The following is a 24,770-nucleotide window of genomic DNA, read 5'->3' on the forward strand; positions in this document are numbered from 1 at the left end:
CCACATCCCGGATGTAGACGGGGCCCGATCCGTCTAGAGCACGGTACGCCAGACCAGTGTTTTGAAGCGGATGCGAGCAGCCACCGGTAACCAGTGGAGAGAGCGGAGGAGCGGAGTGGTGTGGGTGAATTTCGGGAGGCTGAAGACCAGTCGAGCTGCTGCATTCTGGATGAGCTGCAGGGGTCGGATGGCCTTAGAAGGTCGACCAGCCAGGAGGGAGTTACAGTAGTCAAGGCGTGAAATGACCAGAGCCTGGATCAGAACCTGCGCCGCCTTCTGAGTAAGAAGAGGCCGTATTCTCCTGATGTTGTGCAGCATGTACCTACAGGAACGCGTTGTCGCAGTGATGTTGGCCGTCAGGGAGAGTTGACTGTCGAGTGTCACCCCGAGGTTCCTGGCAGTCAGGGTAGGGGCCAACACAGAGCTGTTGAAGGTGGTAGTCAGGTCATGGGTGGGGGAGCCTTTCCCTGGAAGGAATAGTAGCTCAGTCTTGTCAGGGTTGATCTTCAGGTGGTGAGCAGACATCCACTGAGAGATGTCAGTCAGACAGGCAGAGATTCGTGCCGCCACCTGTGTTTCGGACGGTGGAAACGAGAAGATCAGTTGGGTGTCGTCAGCATAGCTATGGTAGGAGAAGCCGTGCGAACGAATGACAGAGCCGAGATAATTTGTGTACAGAGAGAAGAGGAGGGGACCCAGGACGGAGCCTTGAGGAACCCCAGTAGTGAGAGGACAAGGATCAGACACAGATCCTCTCCAAGTTACCCGGTAGGTGCGGTCTTTAAGGTAGGAAGAGAAAAGAGCGAGTGCAGTGGTATAATTCGAATCTTGCTTTAGTCGGACTATGCTATCTTTTGGGGGATCAGCTGTTATCCCAATATACATGGCAGTGAGTAATTCGAATCATTGGCCGAAAGCATGTCATATCCGATACGATAGGTGGCGCTGTTTTCATTACAACTCGTGGTGATACAGCCATTTCCGCTTGACCTCTTCACCACGACCAACAACAACCAACAACAACAACAACAACATTTCGAGAAAGATGGCGAACAGAGAGCGAGGCGAAGCTACATCCCTCTGCTATTCTTCCATGGTGTTAATAGGAGTACAGCGAATGCAAATGGCGCTATTGGCTGAGTTGATAACGGAGAGAAGACGCCGTCGCCGAAGGTACACGGAGAATTTAATTTATCGTCTCTTTCGACTTCCGGGTCACGACATGGGAGGGAGGGAGGGAGGGAGGGAGGAGGGCGGCGGGATCTCGAGCATGCGCAAAGACGCAAAGTCCAGTTCCGAATCGAATTCACCGTTACATGCCGCGAGAGTCGAATTATCAACTGGATCGGATCGAGCTATCCAGGGGTGTTAATCGGATCGAAGTCAGACCGCACATAGTCCGACAAAGGTGTTTACATGAAACGGATAATTCGATTTCAGTCTGACTAAGCCAATAATTCGATTGCATGTAAACGCACTGAGTATGAGGACTGAAACACACAGTAAGAACTGAACATTACCAGCAACACAAAGAGGAGAGGTTTGCTTTATTGAGTGTGTGTTTAAACCTATAGTTTGTTTCACTTTGACCAGAGTAAAGACGACGTCGTCAAATGTTGTTAAGCTAACGCTAATTCTTAGCTTGTGGTGCTAAGCTAGTACTACAAAACCTCTGTAACACTTTAACCTGCAGGAAATTCACTTTGGTCACTGCCTTGTGGATATATTTTGTTTCCTCTGTATATTGAGTATTTTAGTATTAAGTAAGTAAGTAAGTAGTAAGTAAGTAGCTTTTATTGTCAATTTCTTCACATGTTAGACATACAAAGGAATCGATAGGATGTTTCCCACTCTCCCACGGTGAAACATATAAAAGTGCACAGGCACAACAGATAAGACAAGACATTTCCTAATACTAAGTAAACATAAAGATAAAGATTCACGTACAGTTGTTATAAATACTATATATATATAAATACTATATATATATAAATACTATAAATACGTAATAAAATTTTTAAACAAGTGAATACAAGTGATTAAAGTGCAGAGTCTTGAGTGATTTTTTAGGGGGGCGGGGGGATTTTCAGCTTCCTGTCAGACTGGAGGATTTGGCTGGGGGGAGTGAGGTGAGAGAATTTATTAGTATTTAGTATTTAGTATTGTTATTATGTTTTGCGTTTGATTTTGATTTTTTATGTGATCCTGAAATGTCCCCACTGTAGGACTAATAAAGGATTATCTTATCTTATCTTATCCCAACAGTTCAATTTACTTGAACTTTTCAAAGCTGCAATACTAACTGTATTCATGGGTTGAACTCAGCTTCAGCTAACGTTATACCGTTTGTTAAAAAACCTTGTTATACTGCCGCTTCCCTATCCAGTTGACAGATTTTTTATATTATATAACACAGTATGAGCATAGACGGATTAAGAAACCACGGGCCCCTGGGCCTGGACGTGTCAAGGCCCCCCCCCCCCCCCCCCGTCCGCAAAAAAACAACCTTATCGTGAACTTGCCTGTCTCCAGTTTACTAACTTTAAATATTCGATAGTTGTAACTAGTGTTGTCAGTTTAACGGTGTTAACGCAAACCCATTTTAACGCCGTTCATTTTTTTATCGCGAGTTTACCGCGAGAATTTTTTTTAAATAAACTGTTCAAAATAGTTTTTTTAAGCTCATGTAAGGAATCTCACTTGTCCCAGTTAAGGCCTACCAGTAAAACCTATTTAAAGGAGCATACAGTGAAATGTTATGATGTGTTATGATTGAGGGGCTCCATTCAGACAGATCAGGGGTGGATAACATCATAATGGGGTCTTCATGAAGAACAACTTTACAGAAATACATAAACAGCGCATTTGTGTGTGTTGGGGGTGCTTAGACAGAGCTCTACTGCTATTGTTTTGCACTTGCTTTTTGGATTTCTCCCTACAGAGTTGAAGGGCCCATATTGCATGGAGTACTCAGCTCCTCTAAAGTCCTCTAGATAAACTGAGGGGATAAACACTCACTTGAAAGGTATCATGATGGTTTCTTTCTTGTGACATCTTCAAAGTGAATGTTTAGGCTATTCTTTAGTTTCTCAGTCGGACTATTGGGGCCCTGTTACTGACATGAATGACTTAAGCCCAGCATATACCGGCTACGGCGCATCGTGTCATATCATCATATTCATATCAATACAATGTTAATCACAGCGACGTCACGCGCGGAGGTTCAGGCCCAGGGGCCCCCTGAGCTCACGGGCCCCCTGAGCTCATGGGCCCCCTGAGCTCACGGGCCCCCTGAACTCACGGGCCCCTGAGCTCACGGGCCCCCTGAGCTCACGGGCCCCCTGAGCTCATGGGCCCCTGGTGCCGGTAGTCTCGTTGGGTAATCCATCCCTCAGTAGGACTATTGGGGCCCTGTTACTGACATGAATGACTTAAGCCCAGCATATACCGGCTACGGCGCATCGTGTCATATCATCATATTCATATCAATACAATGTTAATCACAGCGACGTCACGCGCGGAGGCTCAGGCCCAGGGGCCCCCTGAGCTCATGGGCCCCTGGGCCTGGGCCCGGTAGGCCCGTTGGTTAATCCATCCCTGAGTACGAGTATAATTTCCACATATGGTCTGGAAATTTAGTTCAAGCCGATTCAAGGCCATACATGTCAAAGTCAGAACACATAAGGGGGCAACAATAAGCATAAGCAATAAACTGCATTGTTGTGTGATACATATTTGTCTCTTTGTCTTTCTTTGCTGGGGGCGAACACTCTCAGGATTAATTAGTCAGTTTGGTCATAACATGTTGAAGCGAGACTGTTCTCCTTTTGGGAAACAGGAGGAGAAAAACAGTTCTCTCATGGGGGCCAATGAGGAGGTGCAGCGGCATCGTGGTGGGACTCCCCTGAGTCGCCTCGCTAGAGAGTTGACAGTTTGTAGTTGAGGAAAGTCTAAAGTATTTTTTTACAAGTGCTGAAATGTATGGTTTGGTTGAGTGACAGATAATCTATCTGTTGTTTTAAGAAATGTATCAAATAAAAATGGTCAGATTTTGTTAGGAGTGTGCTACTTATCTTATCCGGACATCTTGACGAAGAAATAGTCAATTGATTTGTTGAAAAAATTCAGATAAAGACAAATTGATATTTGTATTTGTTTTTGCAGAATTTGAAATAGTATAATAATAATAACAATAATAATGCATTTTATTTTTCTAAAGCACTTTTCATTCACTGTCATGAACTGTTCCCTGCAGGCCTCAGGCAGAGGATGCATCCTGTCATTTCGACATCTTTGTTATGTATTTTCAGCGAATATTTCTCTCTGTGGGACATTCTAAACACCTTTAATATACCCAGGGAGCTAATTTCATTTATTTGGCAACAATAGCTTAATAGTAAATCCCTATGGAGATTACTCTCTGTAATAGTTTGAGTTCAAATCTCTCATGGCCCTGGAGCTTCAATAGTCTCTGGAGTAGATTCTAATATTATTTTAGAAACAGCACACTGAGCAGGATGAAATTAATGAGAATTATGAATGTAATGTACTCCGGGAATTTAGAAAGGCCTTTCTCCAAGACAGGAGTTAGTGTTTAGTCCATCTCCAAATTGCTTTAACCTTACCGAACGCTAACAGAGTGCACTTCTATTGATTATGAAGATATTATGTCTTTATATGATACTAGTTTTCATTGTATATTGTAAGGTATCATTTGTGCATTCAGACAGAGGGAAGTACTTATTTTGGAATCGAATAAAATAATAATAATAATAATAACATTCAATTTTATATAGCGCTTTTCTAAATACCCAAAGTCGCTTACATTTTAGGGTTGAACAGCTTTACATTTATGTATTTTTGTGATTATTTTTCTTCTTTTAAATAAAGATACAACTTAAAATTAAATTGGATAGAATATAAAAATGTATACAGAACATTTTTACACTAATTAATTGGGTCTCTCGTGAGACTGGTACTGTTCATCTCGAAATTTAGTTGGAAAACAAAGTCTAAGTAATGATGCGATCGTGTATGACCACTAAGCAAAGCCATATAGTAAGATGAACATGATATTTCATGTATGAATGTTTACTAAATTAAAAGGAATAGTGCAACATTTTGATAAATACACACACGTCTGCAATATATGTGAAACGAGTCAACAGGTAAAAAGTTCGCTCATTAACATAGTGATAGTTAGATTCTGCTTGTTTAATCCATACAAAAATGGATTAAGAAATCAAGAAAATGTAATTATTGGTTTTATTGGATGTTTCGTGCTGGAACAGTTTCTTGTTCAGGAAGTGAAATGAAGTGTATTTCTCAAAATCCTAAACCATTGATTCAGGTGCCGATGCACTATAATCTATTTTTGAGATTTGTAGAAGAGTAAAATGTCAATCAAAGTGTGTACTCAACCCTCGTAAATGTGAATCCCTCCTTTACCTAATCTGTACAACCCCAGTTCATGGACCACATTCAGTTGTGTTGTGACACCTGGGGAACAAAATAAGTAGATATTTTACTTCTGCTTGATAAGCGTTTACTCCATTTTTGAAGATTTAACGCAGAGCTGTTCTCTTATGACTCAGATCAGATCACAACCAAGTAATACAATTGTTAAACCAAACAATAATTAAGTATGTGCTTGTTGTTAAAATGATCCAGTCCACAGAAAGTTTATAGCGGCATGAGTCAATGCATTTCTTGCTCTCTACCAACTTACATTATGTAACCCCTCCCTCGATGTGTTTACCTAACTGTTCTGGATATGTCATCATCCTGCAAGAGCAGCGTCAACTAACAACTCATTAACAGCCTCATTAGACTGAGTGGTTCCAGCTTTCAGCAAGGGAGCAAAGCAGTTCACTTGTGAACTTCTTACTCAGGAGGCCTGCCAGAATGAAACAAACAGAAATAAAAATATGACAGTATGAAACGACAAAACAATGTTTTTTAATTCTGGCTACATGGACATACATTATTATGTAATAAACAGCCCGCTGAACAGTCTGCTTTCATTAAGCATATTAAGAATACACGTGCACATCACAAGTAGGTTTTGAGCAGGAACATATCTTTTTGGTTAGTACCCAAAGGTCATGACTCCAACTGAGGTAAGTGTAGTTTTACGACGATGTCCCGCATCCTCGTGGCTTTAGACACCACCAATGTGCCTGTGAACCCCACGCTCCTGATGGGCCTCATGCATGAACAAGATCTTGGGATAATCTGTCCTTTTGGGCAGGGACATTTCATATGGTACTTTTCTCTTATAATTAACTCTCTGAAGTCGACGCCCGCAGCACCACGTTTTTCACTGTTTCCGTTTTTAAAATATTAATTTTTTACTTTACCCTTATTCCTCAGTCCCATTTTTATCATTCTGGTGAATGGTGTGACGGACCACATCATTTCTACTAAAAAAAAACGATAAAACAAAATGTGGTTTTAGACCTTTATTTACATGTATCTAGCATTGTATTTAGATAATTCACTGCTTTTAGGAACCTGGACCTTTGGTAAACCAATTTCAAACACAAAAACGGTTCGTCCACGTGAGTAAAGGTGTGTTTTCACAAGAGATATGAAGAATTTATAAAAATCGAACTTCAATTTTCAGCTTTAGGGCCATATTTTCTCTTTCCACTTGTGCCTGAGGACAATTGTGCCTCATTATATAGAGAGCTGAGATTGTTGATGTATAACACATGGGTATGTGTCATATGCAAAAGCCTTTAAAAGGTGATTTTTTGTTTGTTTTGTAAAATCGAAAAAATGACCCCAGACTCCAGAGGGTTAATATATCAATACTGTTAAGGCAATATACAACATATATATTCATCTCAATATATATTTAATATTAACTTTAAATACAGTGGCGGCTGGTGGAATTTGTTTTTGGTAGTGCCATCCAATCAATTTCAGCAAATGATGAATTGTATGATTCAATGCAAAAAAGTATCAAACATGCATTTCAGTTAAATATTTCACTTTATTACGACACTTACATAATAAAGACATCTTATTCGTACAATTCAGTATATAATAATAATAATATAATAATATTCAGTATAATAGGATATGTCCCCTGCCTTCGCCCGATGTCAGCTGGGATCGGCTCCAGCGCCCCGCGACCCTCATGAGGATGAAGCGGTATTGATAATGATAATGGATGGATAATAGGATATATAAATACGATATAATATAAATATAATGAATATATTATAATACCATTACCATAACGACCGGGAATTGAACCCACGGCCCTCTTGCTGTGAGGCTACAGTGCTAGACACTACACCAGCATATTATAATACAATAGAAATATTGTATAATAGAAATCAAATATCTATATAAAATAATAATAGAACATGTTTGTATATTAAGATGCCCCTATGAACCTTATAGGGTTAAAGTGAGCCTGTTTTAATTCACAAATCAACTTGGCCCCAGCGCAGCTGAGACATGCAGAGAGGCGGAAGGGACATGCAGGAAAAGCATATATGTTGCGCAGATATCCTATTTCACAAATATTAGTGGGTATATTATATATTTCCAAAAGACAAATATTCAACAATTTGTATATTTATTTATATTCTATATATGTATAACATTTGTTTGTGGCTCAAGGTTGGCCCACGCCCCGTGGCCCTCTATTGGTCAGCCGCCACTCTTTAAATATCTGTTTCATTTAAATCTGAGCCCTGTACCACAAGGTGAGTTGAACATACTCAGGTTATCTTTTGGTTATCTGGAATAACTAACCCGAACAACCGCAGTCCCGGTTACCAGTTCTGTAAATCAACCCAGGGTTTCTCAATTTGGTTATGAGTGCGCTTCCAGGAATGACCAAACACAAACATGGATAAGTGTGCTGTCAGCAGAGAGGGGCATTGTACAAATAATGAGAAATCAAAATCTCGGGAATTTGTCTTTTACAATCTTGTTTTTGTTTTTTGCAACCAGTCAACAGAAGTGACCATGCATATTTGTGACGCCGTGGTAGAGGCGCTGTGGTAGAAACCGGTCAATCATAATGTAGCCACATCCCTCAAGCATTACCTGCTTTATCGACTGCTAAATGGACATCATGCTAAATTTATGAAGACGTGGATCTATTTAGACAATAAACTCATGTTTATAATGTTTACTGAGCTAATACAGTGGTGTCACAATATTGGAACGATACCATCCTGGTAAAAATACAGATGCAAAATACGGATAGTGCACAAAGTGTGTACAGTTTAGGCTATTGTTCAATTAATAAATGCTACAACTCCTGTGGCTTGCTTGCAAACTGCTGCTGATTGAAGTGAAGAGGGTTAGTCATAAAGTCAGTTAAAACTTCGGCTCTGTCTCTAAAGGTGGACTGACTTTTAAGGTGGACACGTTTTGCTCCTTTTGGTTTTGCTTACATACAATAGACTCAAAGGGTTGAAGGCGTTGTCCCTCGAGGGAGAGGGGAAACATTTAAAGTGTTTCAGAGCTACATTGTCAGAAAGAGAGGGAGAGAGAAGAGCTCACGACCGATTAACAGAACACAGTGTTGATGTGGAGTACTGTTCTCGATAGTAAACACGGCTTCCGACTGTTAAAAGTTTGAGAACCTTTTTACAATGTATTTATTCAACTCGGCTCCTGGGAAAAACATCACTTTTGTGCGTCCTACATATTTTGTAATTCGTGGTTTTTCTGGCATCCTCAATATCAAGTATTACTATGTCTTTCTCTTTTTTGTTTATATTGTTTCAGTGCTTGGGAACACAGTTGTGATGGCAGTAATATACTTGGATCATAATCTGAGGACTCCAAAATATATTGCAGTTTTTCATCTTGCATTTGTGGACTTGTTTGGTAGCTCTGCTCTGATGCCGAAGGTCCTTGACATCTTCCTGTTTAACCATCCCTCCATCCCCTACAACGACTGCTTGACATTCATTTTTTTCTACTACAGCTGCCTTTCCATGCAGTCACTTAATCTGGTTGCTCTTTCCTATGACAGACTAATTGCCATCATGTTCCCTCTGCACTATCAGGTGAAGGTGACACACAGGTTCATGCTGTCTTTGATTGCCTCTTTCTGGGTCTTTGTTATTACTGTTATTCTTATTTCAGTTGGTCTTGTTACGAGACTTTCTTTCTGTGAGTCTGTGGTTATTAATAGTTATTTCTGTGACCATGGCCAGCTATACAAGCTGGCATGCAATGACTACACACCCAGTTTTGTCATTAGTTTTGTGTTAATAGCTCTAATTCTTTGGCTTCCACTGGCATTTATTGTGTTAAGTTATGTATGCATTGGTTATGCTTTGTCTCAAGTGGTCACAGCTCATGAAAGACACAAGGCCTTTAAAACATGCATATCTCATCTTTCATTAGTGGCAATCTATTTCCTCCCAATATTAATCACATTAACTATGAGTTCAAAAATACATCCAAATGCCAGGATCATAAACCTGTCTCTGACCTCTATGTTTCCTCCCATGCTGAACCCAATAATTTATGTTCTGCAGACACAGGAAATTAAAGGATCAGTGAAAAAAATATTTAAAATCGGAAAAAGAACATTAAATTCAACTTGAATTCATTCTGAATTAATTATATACTCAGGCAGATCTTCTATTTTGAGACTAATTATACATGTTTTAAGTTACTTCGTAGGGAATTTACCAGGTGTATTTATGTACTATTTACAATATATGTGTCACTTTTGGTTCTGACTGAATGTTAACTGTTTCGTTGTTTGTTCTATTGTCTGTCAACACTTTAATTCTTTCAGTTTGTGCAATGTGTAGAACACCTTGAAAGCATATTGACCATCTCAAGGGGCTTATCCTAAATAAAGCAATTTTAATTCCTAATTTGTGCCGACAAGCTTTTGTAATGCAAAGAAAACAAGTTAGTGTTATCAAAGTTTGTATCTCTGCACATTTTCACTGTAAATTAGAAAATGTATATTGTTTTCAATGACATGTTGAGATTTTTTTGCTTCTTTATGGACATGGATATCTCATATTTCTAAAACACCGAGACCCATCTTGTTTTCTTGCCTGCTTCTCTTTTCTGAACAACTGTACAGTGGTTTTTTTAAACCCAACCACCTTCACATTAAAGCCCTGAAACCATTCAGGGAGATACAGACTATTTTTTAAAGAACTTTCTTGTGCAGCACCTACAGAAAGCACAAATTATTTGCCACTGAATGCCTGAATTTCAAAATATTCAGATGTAGATGCAAATTTGCCCAAATATTTTGACATATATCCGAACCTCATTGTTGAACAGGATTGGTCAAGTCAGGGAGCAAGACAGAAGCAATCGATCCCTAGCACTTGGACCTGTAGATGAACAGCGTTTATGATGCGTTCTTGTCTGTACATTCTAAATACTACTGTTGTTGAGTCACGGAATGTAATCTAAGGATGTTTTCAGCCGAGAAGTCAGTGGCGGGCCGTCAGGGCCAGCAAGGCCTTCTCTGCTGGCCTAAACATCATCAGAATATATATTTTTTTCTAAATATATTTTCCCACAAATATGTATTCAATTATTTCCCAGAGTAAGAGTTATTCTCTTAATTTCTTAGCGTTCCTCTTGGTTGCGCTGCTGCCAGCGCCAGGTTGAGATTTGGAGGGCTGGTCTTTATGTTAGATCTTTTATCCAATCATATTCAGCCATTGTATGTTGCCAGGGGGCTAAAATCTGCCCTTAGGCCTTCAGAATCAACATTGCGGGCGCTGGTAGCTTCAAGTGAATGGGAATGACGATGTTGTGTCAACCAATCAGCTTTAGAGTTGGCTCCTCTAGGCCTTCGAGAAGGCCCCGGAACCGGCACAGGAGCCAGCTAGCAGGCGGAGTGCTGCACGTCTTTTGATTGGATTACCAATATTGAGAGGCGGGTCCTATGGGCAGGTAGATGCAGAACCTCAGAACTAGGAAACTGAATTTGATAAAGGAATTAATTCGCGGACTACAAAGCTGTTTTTTCAACCCACAATGGCGGAAGGAGGAGAAGATGTCGATTTGGTCGAGCATATTTGAAATCTGCTTTGGGTGCGACAATGCCCTGTTTAGTGAACAAACTGGTGCAAGTGACTTTTTTCTTCTTCTTTTTCTCCGTCCCGATGCGCGCATTCTGCAGCGCGCGAGACGGAGAGCCGAGAGAAATGACATGCTGTTGTGTAGATACGATCAACATCAGACGGCTGTTTAGTTTAATAAATGAACAAAGACGTGCTATAGAGAAAATGACGGGGGCGGGACCATTTTTTTTAATGTCATGCGATCTACCAATACTACGCCGCGATCGACGTATTGAGCAGCCCTGGTCTAGAGCCATGGCATCATAATGATAGTAAGAGGTGGATTAATTCGGGTGGGACTGTGTAGGACCTCACTGAAGGCCCAGGCCCCAGGCCCACGGCCCGCCACTGCGAGAAGTTAGTAGTTTAAGCATCAAATCTGTGGTCGGTTTATCGAAAATCAGCCTAATAAGGATATGCGACGGAGATTTGAGGTCCTGCTCGCGGGACCACTGAGCTCCGGGCGCTCAGCGCGCTGTGTGGCCGCCGAGAGCAGCCTGATCTCGGCAGGACTTTTTGAAATGCTCCGCTGGCTATGATGTCTCCGTAGCGGCTAAACATGAGATATAATTAGGTTTTGGAGGATCTAAAGAGCACAACGAGTTTATTATTTATTAAAAGATAACGTTACGTCAATTTGACTGAGGGTTAAGATTCATAACTTCATATTGTAGCGACCCTGGGTCAGGAAAGCTACGAGACGTTGTATAGTTATTACCGTTTATTCGTAGCCTACGCCAAACAACAGTGAACACCGCAACACATTCTACTCCACTGTAAAGTATTTTACAGTGAATAATTAGAGTAAATTCATGAGCAAGAACATTTGATGTGGTGACGTCACAAGACCAGAAAGACCGTCCTGCGTCTTCGAGAGTCTGGACTCCCAAGACCAGACTCCAAGAAAACACAAGTCTGTACTCAGTGTTCTTGGAATTGATAAACGGCTGAAGTCAAAAAGCTGTCTAGGCCAGGGATTCCCAAAGTGTGGTGCGCGCGAGCTGCCTCTAGGGGGTGCGCGAGAGGAAAAATGTAATGGTGGTCTAATGGTGTAAACCAGGGGTGCTCAATACGTCGATCGCGGCGACCTGCCAGTCGATCGCGGCGTAGTATGGTAGATCGCATGACATTAAAAAAATTTGGCCCGCCCCCCTGTCACTTTCTCTATAGCGCCACATTACAGCAGCAGAACGTCATTTCTGTCTCTACGTGTCGCGTTAACAGTCCTCTGCCCGCCGTCTCGTGCGCGGCAGAGCTCCGACACCGGTTTGCACGCATCGGGACGGAGCAAAGAAAAAGTCACTACCTGAGTTGAGTTGTTGACGGGGGGGGGGGGGGGGTGCTAGTGCTAACCCTAACCCACCACACTTTGGGAATCCCTGTATTAGGGGGTGCGTGGCCTAAAAAGTTTGGGAACCGCTGGTCTAGGCTAACTTCTGCTAACGGTTAGCTGAGCGAGCCAACTTCAGCGTCATGTGCCAGGCAGAAGTAGTAGAGCATAACACACCAGGTGCATTACACTCCTGTGACCAATCATGCTTTAGACAGAGGTTCGGACCGCCCCAGCTCATTTGAATATACGGACACGTAAATGTCACACATAAATAAATGAAGAAATACGTGTGGACACATAAATAGAGAAATAAATAAATGAGGAAATACAGAAATGTAGAAATATATTTATTTAATGATGTCCTGTTGATTTATAACTTACATTTATTCATTCCTGTATTTATACATATATTTAAGCATTTATTTATACATTTATTTAAGCATTTATTTATTTATTCCTATATTTATTCATGCATTTATTTATTTATACTGAAGTCATTTTGAGTCCTCCATACAGTAACTCTAGTGAGCGCTGTGTTGTGTCGAAGTGGTGTTTGTGAAGAGAATGCCATTCGCCACCAGTCTGCATGTCCTTTTGATCCATTTCATGTTATTTAGAAACATGTTCAACTTATATTTTACTGTTGAATGTATTATGTGTTTGCCAAATTAAAAGAGATGCTTTGACAAATTTAGAAAAGATGGTGATTTTTAATTGTATGCGTATGTTTTGTTGATAATTAGAGCCACGTTGTCACTTTTCTTTTTTGAACAGAGTTCTGCTGACACAGAAACCAGCTCAGAGGGCGCCAGCTGAGCTGCACGTACGCAGGCACGCACACAACCCCCCCCCCCCCCCCCACACACACACACAGAGACACGGACACATAGCACCGTTGCCACAACATTTCATCTCACAGGATGTTGCGTACAACTCTTATTCAAAACTATGACATTCTTGAAACACCGTGCTAATAACATGGGGTTTCGTAGGCCTACCGGCTATTGCAAAACGTTTCTGTTAACGGTGTAGGCCTACTGTTCAAAACTAATTAGACGTATACGTTAAATCAGGGGTCAGCAACCTTTCCTATCCAAAGAGGCATCTGGCCCTATTTTCCACCGAATAAAATGTTTCCGGAGGCGCAAAAACTATTTGATATCACAGTTTATAAAGTTCTATGAATATATATATATATATATATATATATATAGTCATATTATATATACAAAAACTATAGTTTGTTGTATTTATGAAATTATAGAACCAGAATGAAGACAATTCTTTACATTGTATAGCTATTTTACTATTTATAACAATATCAAACTCTTTTAAAGAGTAGAACAAATAATACACATGCTCAACTAATTAGACAACTATGTAGAACGGACGACGTATGAAACGCTCCCGAGGACGGACACGTTTTCATGAACAAACCCCTTAATATCTCACGAGTTGCCAGAGAACCAGCAGCAGTAGCTGAATTTGGAGACTTTGTGAAAGTATAATTATTTGCTCAGCTTGCTGCAGCAGTTGAGAAATGGCTCTTCTTCGCTCGTCTGCAGCTTGATGCCGTTCAGCAGCTTTGTTCTCGTTCTGGAGCAGTCTTTCGACATTACATGTTTGATAATTCCTGTCACATATAAAGCATACAGGTAAGCCAGCATCGTTGGCATTGAATGCAAATGAATACGTCCATGCATAATTAAACTCTCTATTTTTCTTCCGGACTTTTCTTTTTATTTATTTATCCACTGACAGTTCATCGGAGGCCAGACTCTGCATATTATGATTAGCCACCTGAAAATAAAGATGCATGACAGAAGCATGCTACATGTCTGCATGAGTCCGATAAGTTTGTATTGAAAGAAAAGTTTGTCTGCTGCTGAGTGGCTAATGTACACATGGGACATTGACCTTATTTGGCATTTAGAAGAGTATTTAACGGCCACTCTTGTCAAAACATTGAAAGCTTGGCGGAGCTTCATCATCACAAACAGAGCAATTGGACACTGAGTGCTAAAACCCCCAAGAGGACGCTTCTTGACATCAACCCCTGCACTGTGGACAGAAAAGGCGTGATAAATTTTACAATGAATTTATTCAACTCGGCTCTTGGGGAAAACATCAGTTTTGTGCGTCCTGCATATTTTGTAATAAGTGGTTTTTCTGGCATCCTTAATATCAAGTATTACTATGTCTTTCTCTTTTTTGTTTATATTGTTTCAGTGCTTGGGAACACAGTTGTGATGGCAGTAATATACTTGGATCATAATCTGAGAACTCCAAAATATATTGCAGTTTTTCATCTTGCATTTGTGGACTTGTTTGGTAGCTCTGCTCTGGTGCCGAAGCTTCTTGACATCTTCCTGTTTAACCATCCCTCCATCCCCTACAACGAATGCTTGACATTCATGTTTGTCTGCTACAGCTGCCTTTCCATGCAGTCATTTAATCTGGTTGCACTTTCCTATGACAGACTAATTGCCATCATGTTCCCTCTGCACTATCAGGTGAAGCTGACCCACAGGTTCATGCTGTCTTTGATTGCCTCTTTCTGGGTCTTTGTTCTTACTGGTGTTCTTATTGCACTTGTTCTTCTTATGAGGCTTTCTTTTTGTGAGTCTGTGGTTATTAACAGCTATTTCTGTGACTATGGCCAGTTATACAGGCTGGCCTGCAATGACAACACACCCAGCTTTGTCATTAGTATGTTGTTAACGATTATTTTTCTTTGGGTCCCTCTGATATTCATAGTGTTTACTTACTTATGCATTGGTTATGCTTTGTCTAAAGTAGCCACAGCCCAGGAAATATACAAGTCCTTTAAAACCTGCACAGCTCATCTGTCTTTAGTGGCAATCTTTTATTTCCCAGTACTATTCACATATGCAATGATTGAAAAAATACCTCCAAATGCCAGGATCATCAACCTCTCCTTGACCTCTATTTTTCCTCCCATGCTGAACCCAATCATTTATGTTCTGCAGACACAAGAAATCAAAGTATCAGTGAAAAGGTTTTTGAAAATCAAAGGGAGATCCAAAATTATAAATAAATGAACTATAACGTTAGAATTAGCATTTTTTTTTCTGCTGTAAAATTGCATTGGTAAATAGTTATATTATCCTTGCTATCACTTTATTTACATTTTAATTAAGATGTTGGCATTATTTGCTTAAAAGTAAAGTGTCTTATATTACATACATGTTGTTATGTCACCAAAATGTTGAAAAATTGTATCGGACAAAATTAAAGAAATAAATGTATTAGTTATAATTAGTTAATAATAACCTTCACACTTCTCTTACTGTGACTTTTTATGATTGTTGCTAGAGGGTGACCTGGAAGCTGTGTTTTTTTTAAACTATTGTTTTCATCTTATTCTGCTGATTAGTTGGAGCATGTGATGCAAGATACTTTTTCCTGTGTGAATGAACAGCAAAGTTTTGAGTCTTATCTTCTCCGAAAGAACTGACATATATTAATATAGTTGTTTCTGCTCAGAACTGCAAGACCAAGTAAAGTCGCTGATAATGTGCTTCTTACTTTTCTTCTACTACTTCAACATGCCAAATATACAAATGTATCTTCCTATATATAAATCAAATGGAGTGACATATGTACATATTGACACACAACCAACAGAGATGTAGACAATAATATGAAGCAGTTTCAATTATGTATGTGATGAGATGATATGTATCCTGGAATATAAATTTGATAAGATTAAGTATATGTGGTTCATATGTGTGTGCATGTTTGGATGTTTTATTTATGAAAAACGGTGACATGCATCCTTGTTAAGTGAACCTGGACCGGTGGGTGTAGGGCAGGGGTCAGCAGCCTTTCCTATCCAAAGAGGCATCTGGCCCTATTTTCCACCAAATAAAATGTTTCCGGAGCCGTAAAAACTATTTGATGTCACAGCTTTTAAGTTGTATAAATATATAGTATAATATTATAGTATTATAGTATTAGTATTATACATACAAAAACTATAGTTTTTTGTATTTATGAAATTATAGAACCATAATACAGACAATTGTTGACATTGTATTGTTTTTTTACCAGTTATAACTAAATCAAACTGTTATGAAGAGAAGAAAAAAAAATACACTGGTCAATTAATCAGACAACTATGTAGAACGGACGACGTATGAAACGCTCCCGAGGACGGACACGTTTTCATTAACAAACTCCTTAATATCTCACGAGTTGCCAGAGAACCAGCAGCAGTAGCTGAATTTGGAGACTTTGTGAAAGTATAATTATTTGCTCAGCTTGCTGCAGCAGTTGAGAAATGGCTCTTCTTCGCTCGTCTGCAGCTTGATGCCGTTCAGCAGCTTTGTGCTCGTTCTGGAGCAGTCTTTCGACATTACATGTTTGATAATTCCTGTCACATATAAAGCATACAGGTAAGCCAGCATCGTTGGCATTGAATGCAAATTAATACGTCCATGCAGAATTAAACTCTCTATTTTTCTTCCGGACTTTTCTTTTTATTTATTTATCCACTGACAGTTCATCGGAGGCCGGACTCTGCATATTATGATTAGCCACCTGAAAATAAAGACGCATGACAGAAGCATGCTACATTTCTGCATGAGTCCGATAAGTTTGTACTCAAAGAAAAGTGTGTCTGCTGCTGAATGGCTAATGGACACATGGGACATTGACCTTATTTGGCATTTAGAAGAGTATTTAACGGCCACTCTTGTCAAAACATTGAAAGCTTGGCGGAGCTTCATCATCACAAACAGAGCAATTGGACACTGAGTGCTAAAACCCCCAAGAGGACGCTTCTTGACATCAACCCCTGCACTGTGGACAGAAAAGGCGTGATAAGTTTTACAATGAATTTATTCAACTCGGCTCTTGGGGAAAACATCAGTTTTGTGCGTCCTGCATATTTTGTAATAAGTGGTTTTTCTGGCATCCTTAATATCAAGTATTACTATGTCTTTCTCTTTTTTGTTTATATTGTTTCAGTGCTTGGGAACACATTTGTGATGGCAGTAATATACTTGGATCATAATCTGAGGACTCCAAAATATATTGCAGTCTTTCATCTTGCATTTGTGGACTTGTTTGGTAGCTCTGCTCTGGTGCCGAAGCTTCTTGACATCTTCCTGTTTAACCATCCCTCCATCCCCTACAACGAATGTATGACATTCTTTTTTTTCTGCTACACCTGCCTTGGCATGCAGTCACTTAATCTGGTTGCTCTTTCCTATGACAGACTAATTGCCATCATGTTCCCTCTGCAATATCAGGTGAAGCTGACCCACAGGTTCATGCTGACAATCATTGCCTCTTTCTGGGTCTTTGTTATTACTGGTGCTCTTATTGCACTTGTTCTTCTTATGAGGCTTTCTTTTTGTGAGTCTGTGGTTATTAACAGCTATTTCTGTGACTATGGCCGGTTATACAGGCTGGCCTGCAATGACAACACACCCACCTATGTCATTAGTATGTTGTTAACGATTGTTGTTCTTTGGGTCCCTCTGATATTTATAGTGTTTACTTACTTATGCATTGGTTATGCTTTGTCTAAAGTAGCCACAGCCCAGGAAATGTACAAGTCCTTTAAAACCTGCACAGCTCATCTGTCTTTAGTGGCAATCTTTTATTTCCCAGTACTAATCACATTTGCAATGATTGAAAAAATACCTCCAAATGCCAGGATCATCAACCTCTCCTTGAACTCTATTTTTCCTCCCATGCTGAACCCAATCATTTATGTTCTGCAGACACAAGAAATCAAAGTATCAGTGAAAAGGTTATTGAAAATCAAAGGGAGATCCAAAATTATAAATACATGAACTATAACTACAATTTGCATAGTCTTTTTTTCTGCTGTAAAATTGCATTGGTAAATAGTTATATTATCCTTGCTATCACTTTAGTTACATATTAATTAAGATGTTGGCATTATTTGCTTTTTAGTAAAGTGTCTGTTATATTACATACATGTTGTTATGTCACCAACATTTTGAAAAATTGTATCGTACAAAATTTAAGAAATAAATGTTTTATTTAACTGACTGATTTTCAGTCATTGTAATAATAACCTTCACACTTCTCTTACTGTGTCTTCTTATGATTGTTGCTTGAGGGTGACCTGGAAGCTGTGTTTTTTTAAAACTATTGTTTTCATCTTATTCTGCTGATTATTTGGAGCATGTGATGCAAGACACATTTTCCTGTGTGAATGAACAGCAAAGTTTTGAGTCTTATCTTCTCCGAAAGAACTGACATGAATTAATTTGTTTCTGCTCAGAACTGCAAGACACAGTAAAGTCGCTGATAATGTGCTTCTTACTTTTCTTCTATGACTTCAACATGCCAAATATACAAATGTATCTTCCTATATATAAATAAAATTGTTCCCATTTATTGGTGAACTAATGTGACAAATTAAAGGAGTGACATATGTACATATTGACAGACACAACCAACAGAGATGGAGACAATAATGTTCCAATTATGTATGTGATGAGATGATATGTATCCTGGAATATAAATTTGATAAGATTAAGTATATGTGGTTCATATGTGTGTGCATGTTTGGATGTTTTATTTATGAAGAACGGTGACATGCATCCTTGTTAAGTGAACCTGGACCGGTGGGTGTAGGGCAGGGGTCAGCAGCCTTTCCTATTCAAAGAGGCATCTGGCCCGATTTTCCACCAAATAAAATGTTTCCGGAGCCGCAAAAACTATTTGATGTCACAGCTTTTAAGTTGTATAAATATATAGTATAATATTATAGTATTATAGTATTAGTATTATACATACAAAAACTATAGTTCTTTGTATTTATGAAATTATAGAACCATAATACAGACAATTGTTGACATTGTATTGTTTTTTTACCAGTTATAACTAAATCAAACTGTTATGAAGAGTAGAAAAAAAAAATACACTGGTCAATTAATCAGACAACTATGTAGAACGGACGATGTATGAAACGTTCCCGAGGACGGACACGTTTTCATTAACAAACTCCTTAATATCTCACGAGTTGCCAGAGAACCAGCAGCAGTAGCTGAATTTGGAGACTTTGTGAAAGTATAATTATTTGCTCAGCTTGCTGCAGCAGTTGAGAAATGGCTCTTCTTCGCTCGTCTGCAGCTTGATGCCGTTCAGCAGCTTTGTGCTCGTTCTGGAGCAGTCTTTCGACATTACATGTTTGATAATTCCTGTCACATATAAAGCATACAGGTAAGCCAGCATCGCTCTTCGAACTAAAAACCATGGACCTGATCAACTGGTCTCCTAACGCAATTGACACCGTCTTCTCGACGAGAAGCTCGGGTTCGGGGGAACCTGCCTGTCCTGCTGGGACGAGTGTTGCTGGTTACACGATGGACGCGTGGGGGAAGTGGCGTGTCGTGTGCCTAGCAGCCCTTTCCGTGGAGGACGTAGAAGACATCTACCTATTCGGAACTTTGATTACAGGATTTCTGCTGTTTGGATTTGGCGCTGCCCTGGCTTATCGGAAAATTAAGGAAATGGTGACAGCCGTTAAAGCCCCTAAGGCTGCCCGACATGATTGACGCGTTGGGCAGAGTTGTTGGCACTCAGACTTTGGCATTAAACCGTCAGAATGACAACATCGTGGAGAAGCTGATGGCTCTGCAAATGAAATTGGATCGATTTGAAATCCTATTGGCAAACGGGAGGAAAATGGAGGAATAGTAGGTGCGCAAAATTGAAAATGCAGCTACTGGAAGACCAAACAATCTCAATCTTATCTGCTTTCGGCTCCCTCTACCAGGACGGGCCTTGGCCAAGGCCGTGACTGGAACAACAACTCCCCCGAAGATCACTGAAGCGAGACTCTCTCATTCCTTCCCCTATCCACAGACACCTGTGGTTGTTTTCTCCCCAGGACCCTTCAAGGCCATCTCCATGGCAACGACCATCTTGTGGACTGAGAACTTTGTCTGTTGTGGACTGGGGGAGGACGATACATCAGGCCACTCACACACAACCAACACACTGAAATGCACTCACTACCCCCCCCCCCATCCCACGCCTTCGCCTGCTTTGCCCCCCCAGGGTGACAGGACGGGGTCTCGTCCGCGCCGTGCCGGCGAAGGACCGGGCTGACTGCTTGTCGGTGCTGGTTACCTTCTGCCCCAATGGCGGGCTATCGCCCAGTCTTTGGCTTACCTCCCCCCCTTCCTACTCGTTGCAAGTCATGTCTAAGATGTATGTGCTTATGTGCAATGGTGTTTTTTTTCTTCTCCTGCTCCCACACTGTACCCCTCTAGGGGCATAGTCGGGGGGTGGCTTTTTCTTTTTCTCGCCTCTCTTCCCTCATGTTATGCTGTAATCTTTCATCCACCCTTTCCAAGATGGCGCCGCGGACGGCGCCTCGGTGTCTTGGTGCGCGAATCTTGCACCTTCCGCCAAAAAAAGTTCCTCGTTTGTTTGTGAAAACATTCTTTGGCAATAAACCTGTTTCTGATTCTGATTCTGATTTCTGATTGAATGCAAATGAATACGTCTATGCAGAATTAAACTCTCTATTTTTCTTTGTGATTTTTTAAATTGTATATTTATCCATTGATGGTTTATCGAAGACGGGGCTCTGCATATTATGATTAGCCATCTGAAAATATATATGCATGATAGGGACGAAATAGGATGTGACACATTTTAGTTGAATATTGCATATTTTATTTTCAGTGACACAATAATATCTCACACTCAAAAGATAAGAGGTGTTCCCTTTGAATGATCGTCCACTGAGCAAAACATAAATAACAGTTTGCCGACCCATGGTGTAAAGAGGAGTCTATGCTATGTGTGGGGGAGAGAAAGAACACTCTTAAAGACACTTTTAATGTTATGGTGAGTGTTAACAAGTGTGCTCTCAACTTGTATTATGTTTCTGTCTTGTTTTGTTTATTGATTGAATACTGACACCTGTGATTGTTAATGTAGGTGTGTACCTGTAATGTGATTGGAGTGTTAATGAATAAATCTGATTGAGTGAGCGCAGCTGTTGCTGTGTGTTTGAAGTCAGTCACGTCGTTGCGTCTACTCTGTGAACAGGTTATGGGCCCAGAGTAAGTTAGTCAAGATACACCGCGTTAGCGTGCTGAAGTATAGCACCATGAGTAACACTGGAAGATCAGGAGAATATAGCGGTCGCTGGTCGCGGCTTGTGTTTGATGGGGATGAAAAGAATTTCGAACTCTGGGAAACTAAGTTTTTGGGCCACTTCCGGCTGCAAGGGCTGAAAGGGATTATTACTACGGAGCCCGAGGGTGTGGAGACAGAGGAGGAAGTGGCCTCAAATGCTGAGGCATATGCTGAATTGATTCAATTCTTGGATGACAAAAGTTTATCACTAGTAATGCGAGAGGCAGCCGATGATGAGCGCGCAGCGCAAAAGATTTTGAGAGACTATTATGCAGGTAAAGGAACGCCACGAGTAATAAGCCTGTATACTGAGCTGACATCGCTTCAAAAATCAAGCAGCGAGAGTGTGACGGAATATGTTATTCGTGCGGAAACCGCTATCACGGCATTACGAAATGCTGGAGAGACTTTGAGTGACGGGCTGCTGGTAGCTATGGTTCTGAAGGGGCTTCCTGAGACTTTTAAACCTTGTTCCATCCATGTAACGCAATCGGATGAGACAATGAGGTTTGCCGAATTCAAAACAAAGCTTAGAAGTTATGATGACATCGAAAAGATGCGTGCCCCAGCCGCTGAGGACAATGTAATGACGGTGCGGGCGCGACAAAGGGCTGCGAGACCCGACAGTGCAGGCCCAACTGAACGTGGCACTGAACGGGCTGCAGCGGACGTGGTGTGCTATAGGTGTGGCCTGAAAGGACACATTGCCCGCGCTTGTCAGCGCAAACTGTGGTGCAGCCACTGCAAAAGCAACACACACCGAGACATGACCTGCAAAAGGAGACGGCGCCAGGACGCAACATGGAGGGCCGCCGAGGAAGTGACAGACAAGTACGTATTCCTGGTGACCGATGGGGCGGCAGGATTCCAGCCAAGCAGCCAGGGTGTCTGCATGAGGGGCCTGATGGTCGACTGCAGGGCAACCTCACATATCGTCACAGACATCGCCAAGTTCAAGTTTGATGACGAGTTCCAGGCCGGGACACATTGCATAGAGCTGGCTGACGGCACAAGGTGCAAGGGAGTGGCAGAGCGCCGAGGTGATGCAGAGGTCTTCTTGATGGACAGCCGAGGACACCACCTCAAAACAGTGCTGAGACGGGCGCTGTACATTCCCTCTTACCCGCAGGACATATTCTCGGTGCAAGCAGCGGCTGACAGCGGGGCGATCGTGACTTTCAAGAAAGGCGAGGACATTCTGGTGCACAAAGACGGTACACAATTTCCCATTCATGTACATGATAGACTATATTACTTGCATACAATACCTGATGGATGTGATGACCGAGTTAAGGGATGTTATGATTTAAAGACATGGCATGAGATACTGGGTGACTGTAATTTTGACGATGTGCAGAGGTTGGAAGGTGTTGTTGATGGCATGAAAATTGAAGGTCCAAGAAACAAATCTCCATTTGTGAAGTGTGCACCCAAGGCAAGTTTACGCAGACCAGAAACAGAAAGGCTGATGCAAGTGCTAAAAGACCTCGAGAGCTAGTGCACACAGATTTGGCAGGTCCAATTCACACAGAATCCAGAGAGGGGTACAAATATGTTGTGTCATTTACTGATGATTTTTCCAGTGCAGTGTTTGTATATGCCCTTAAGAGTAAAAGTGACACACTGCAAGCAACAGAGAGGTTTCTTGCAGATACGGCCCCATATGGTAAAATTCAACGTCTTAGATCTGATAATGGCACTGAGTGTCAGGTCCTTGTGACGGGGTGAGGCTCAGGCGCAGAGAGACAGGCTGGACGCAATATAAATAACAAAAAGCACTCTTTAAAGCAACACTATGTAACTTTTCACTTTTGGCGCCCCCTTCAGGTTTTTAGGTATTTAGGTATCGATTTCAGTGTCGTAAATACCCAGTGACGATAGATGCAGCCTCGCATACACTTGTATTGAGTTGGGATCATGTGTTGTCCTGTATTATAATATTATTATTATTATTATTTGTTCGTGTCACGGGTTATAAAAGGTGACGAGGGGGAGGTGACGCAAGTTTTTTTTTGTTTGGAGCGCGCTGACCGACGCCTGACTCAGAACGGCAGCAATCCGGCGACTTTCTATTTTGGATTCATACCAACGGGCGGGATCACTAATAGAAGACTGCGCAGGAACACTGTGAACTGGCCCAGCACCTACCGGACTAGGGTGAAGTAGCGCGGGGATTGAACGCGCGCCGCCACGGCTCTGCCTGGTCGATCAGCTGTTTGCCGGCTTTGGGGTGCGCGTGCAGTCATTTCCTTTGTTTTGGGGACTGCAAATGTGGAGTACGTGTGATCGAATACAATATTGTTGACAACACCAAAAAGCTACATAAAAAAGCTACCCTTATACTGGAGCTGCGAGCGTGGAGTGGCACTATATGACATTGCGTAATCACTGCCAGAAAGCTGGTCGAGTACATCCGCCGGATATACCGGGCGGCTCCAGAATCTTACATAGCGGAGTTATTTCCCCACAGACCCCCGATGGCAATAGCGGAGACACAAATCGTCATATTAAAAGTCATTGTAGCGGCATAATTTTTTTCAAGCTGTTATTTTAAGGTCCAAAAGTTACATAGTGTTGCTTTAATGAGGCAAAACAGTTGCAAAATAAACAATGTCCAAAAGGGGCAGGCAGAGGATCGTCGGTCAGGGCAGGCAGGCAGGGTCGAAGCAGGCAGGATCAGGAACACGGACAGGACGACGGGAAAAGGACACGGAACCATAGACGACAATCCGACAGCAGACAAGGGAAAGACTGACAAAATATATAGGGGGGTAAACAGGTGTACGACATCAGACAGTAACGAGACAAGAGTGGCTGAGGGCAGGTGCAGGGAATTAAACAATTAAAACAGAGAAGACACAGAGGAGACATAGGAGAAACGGAACATAGGAGACAACCGAACAGGGTGTTACACTGAGTTTACAGGAAAGCATTACAAAACTCTGTTGGTTAAGAATGGTATTAGGCGCGAGACCTCTGCACCATATTCCCCCCATGAAAATGGTACAGCCGAGCGAAATTGGCGTACACTTTTTGACATGGCACGGTGCATGCTGATAGAGAGTGGGTTACCTAAGGGTTTGTGGCCTTACGCAGTGCAGACAGCAGCCATAACCAGGAACAGGTGTTTTAACAATCGCACCAAACAGACACCAGTTCAGATGTTAACAGGGAGACGGCCCAATCTATCCAGG

The 24,770-nt window shown here is 41.3% G+C and overlaps 3 protein-coding genes across 3 annotated transcripts; all 3 read left to right on the forward strand.

The window, feature by feature from the left end:
- The first annotated feature begins 8,618 nt into the window (after positions 1-8,618).
- On the forward strand, positions 8,619-9,587 carry LOC130191658 (olfactory receptor 1-like). Its single transcript, XM_056411313.1, has one exon. The coding sequence runs from the start codon at positions 8,622-8,624 to the stop codon at positions 9,585-9,587; it is 966 nt and encodes a 321-aa protein (XP_056267288.1). The 5' UTR covers positions 8,619-8,621.
- A 4,923-nt stretch (positions 9,588-14,510) lies between these two features.
- Positions 14,511-15,479, forward strand: LOC130190386 (olfactory receptor 1-like). Its single transcript, XM_056409782.1, has one exon. The coding sequence runs from the start codon at positions 14,511-14,513 to the stop codon at positions 15,477-15,479; it is 969 nt and encodes a 322-aa protein (XP_056265757.1).
- A 1,794-nt stretch (positions 15,480-17,273) lies between these two features.
- LOC130191659 (olfactory receptor 1-like) lies at positions 17,274-18,242 on the forward strand. Its single transcript, XM_056411315.1, has one exon. The coding sequence runs from the start codon at positions 17,274-17,276 to the stop codon at positions 18,240-18,242; it is 969 nt and encodes a 322-aa protein (XP_056267290.1).
- Positions 18,243-24,770: the final 6,528 nt, after the last annotated feature.

The sequence above is a fragment of the Pseudoliparis swirei genome, chromosome 3, assembly GCF_029220125.1.
Source record: "Pseudoliparis swirei isolate HS2019 ecotype Mariana Trench chromosome 3, NWPU_hadal_v1, whole genome shotgun sequence".
Taxonomy (NCBI): Eukaryota; Metazoa; Chordata; class Actinopteri; order Perciformes; family Liparidae; genus Pseudoliparis; species Pseudoliparis swirei.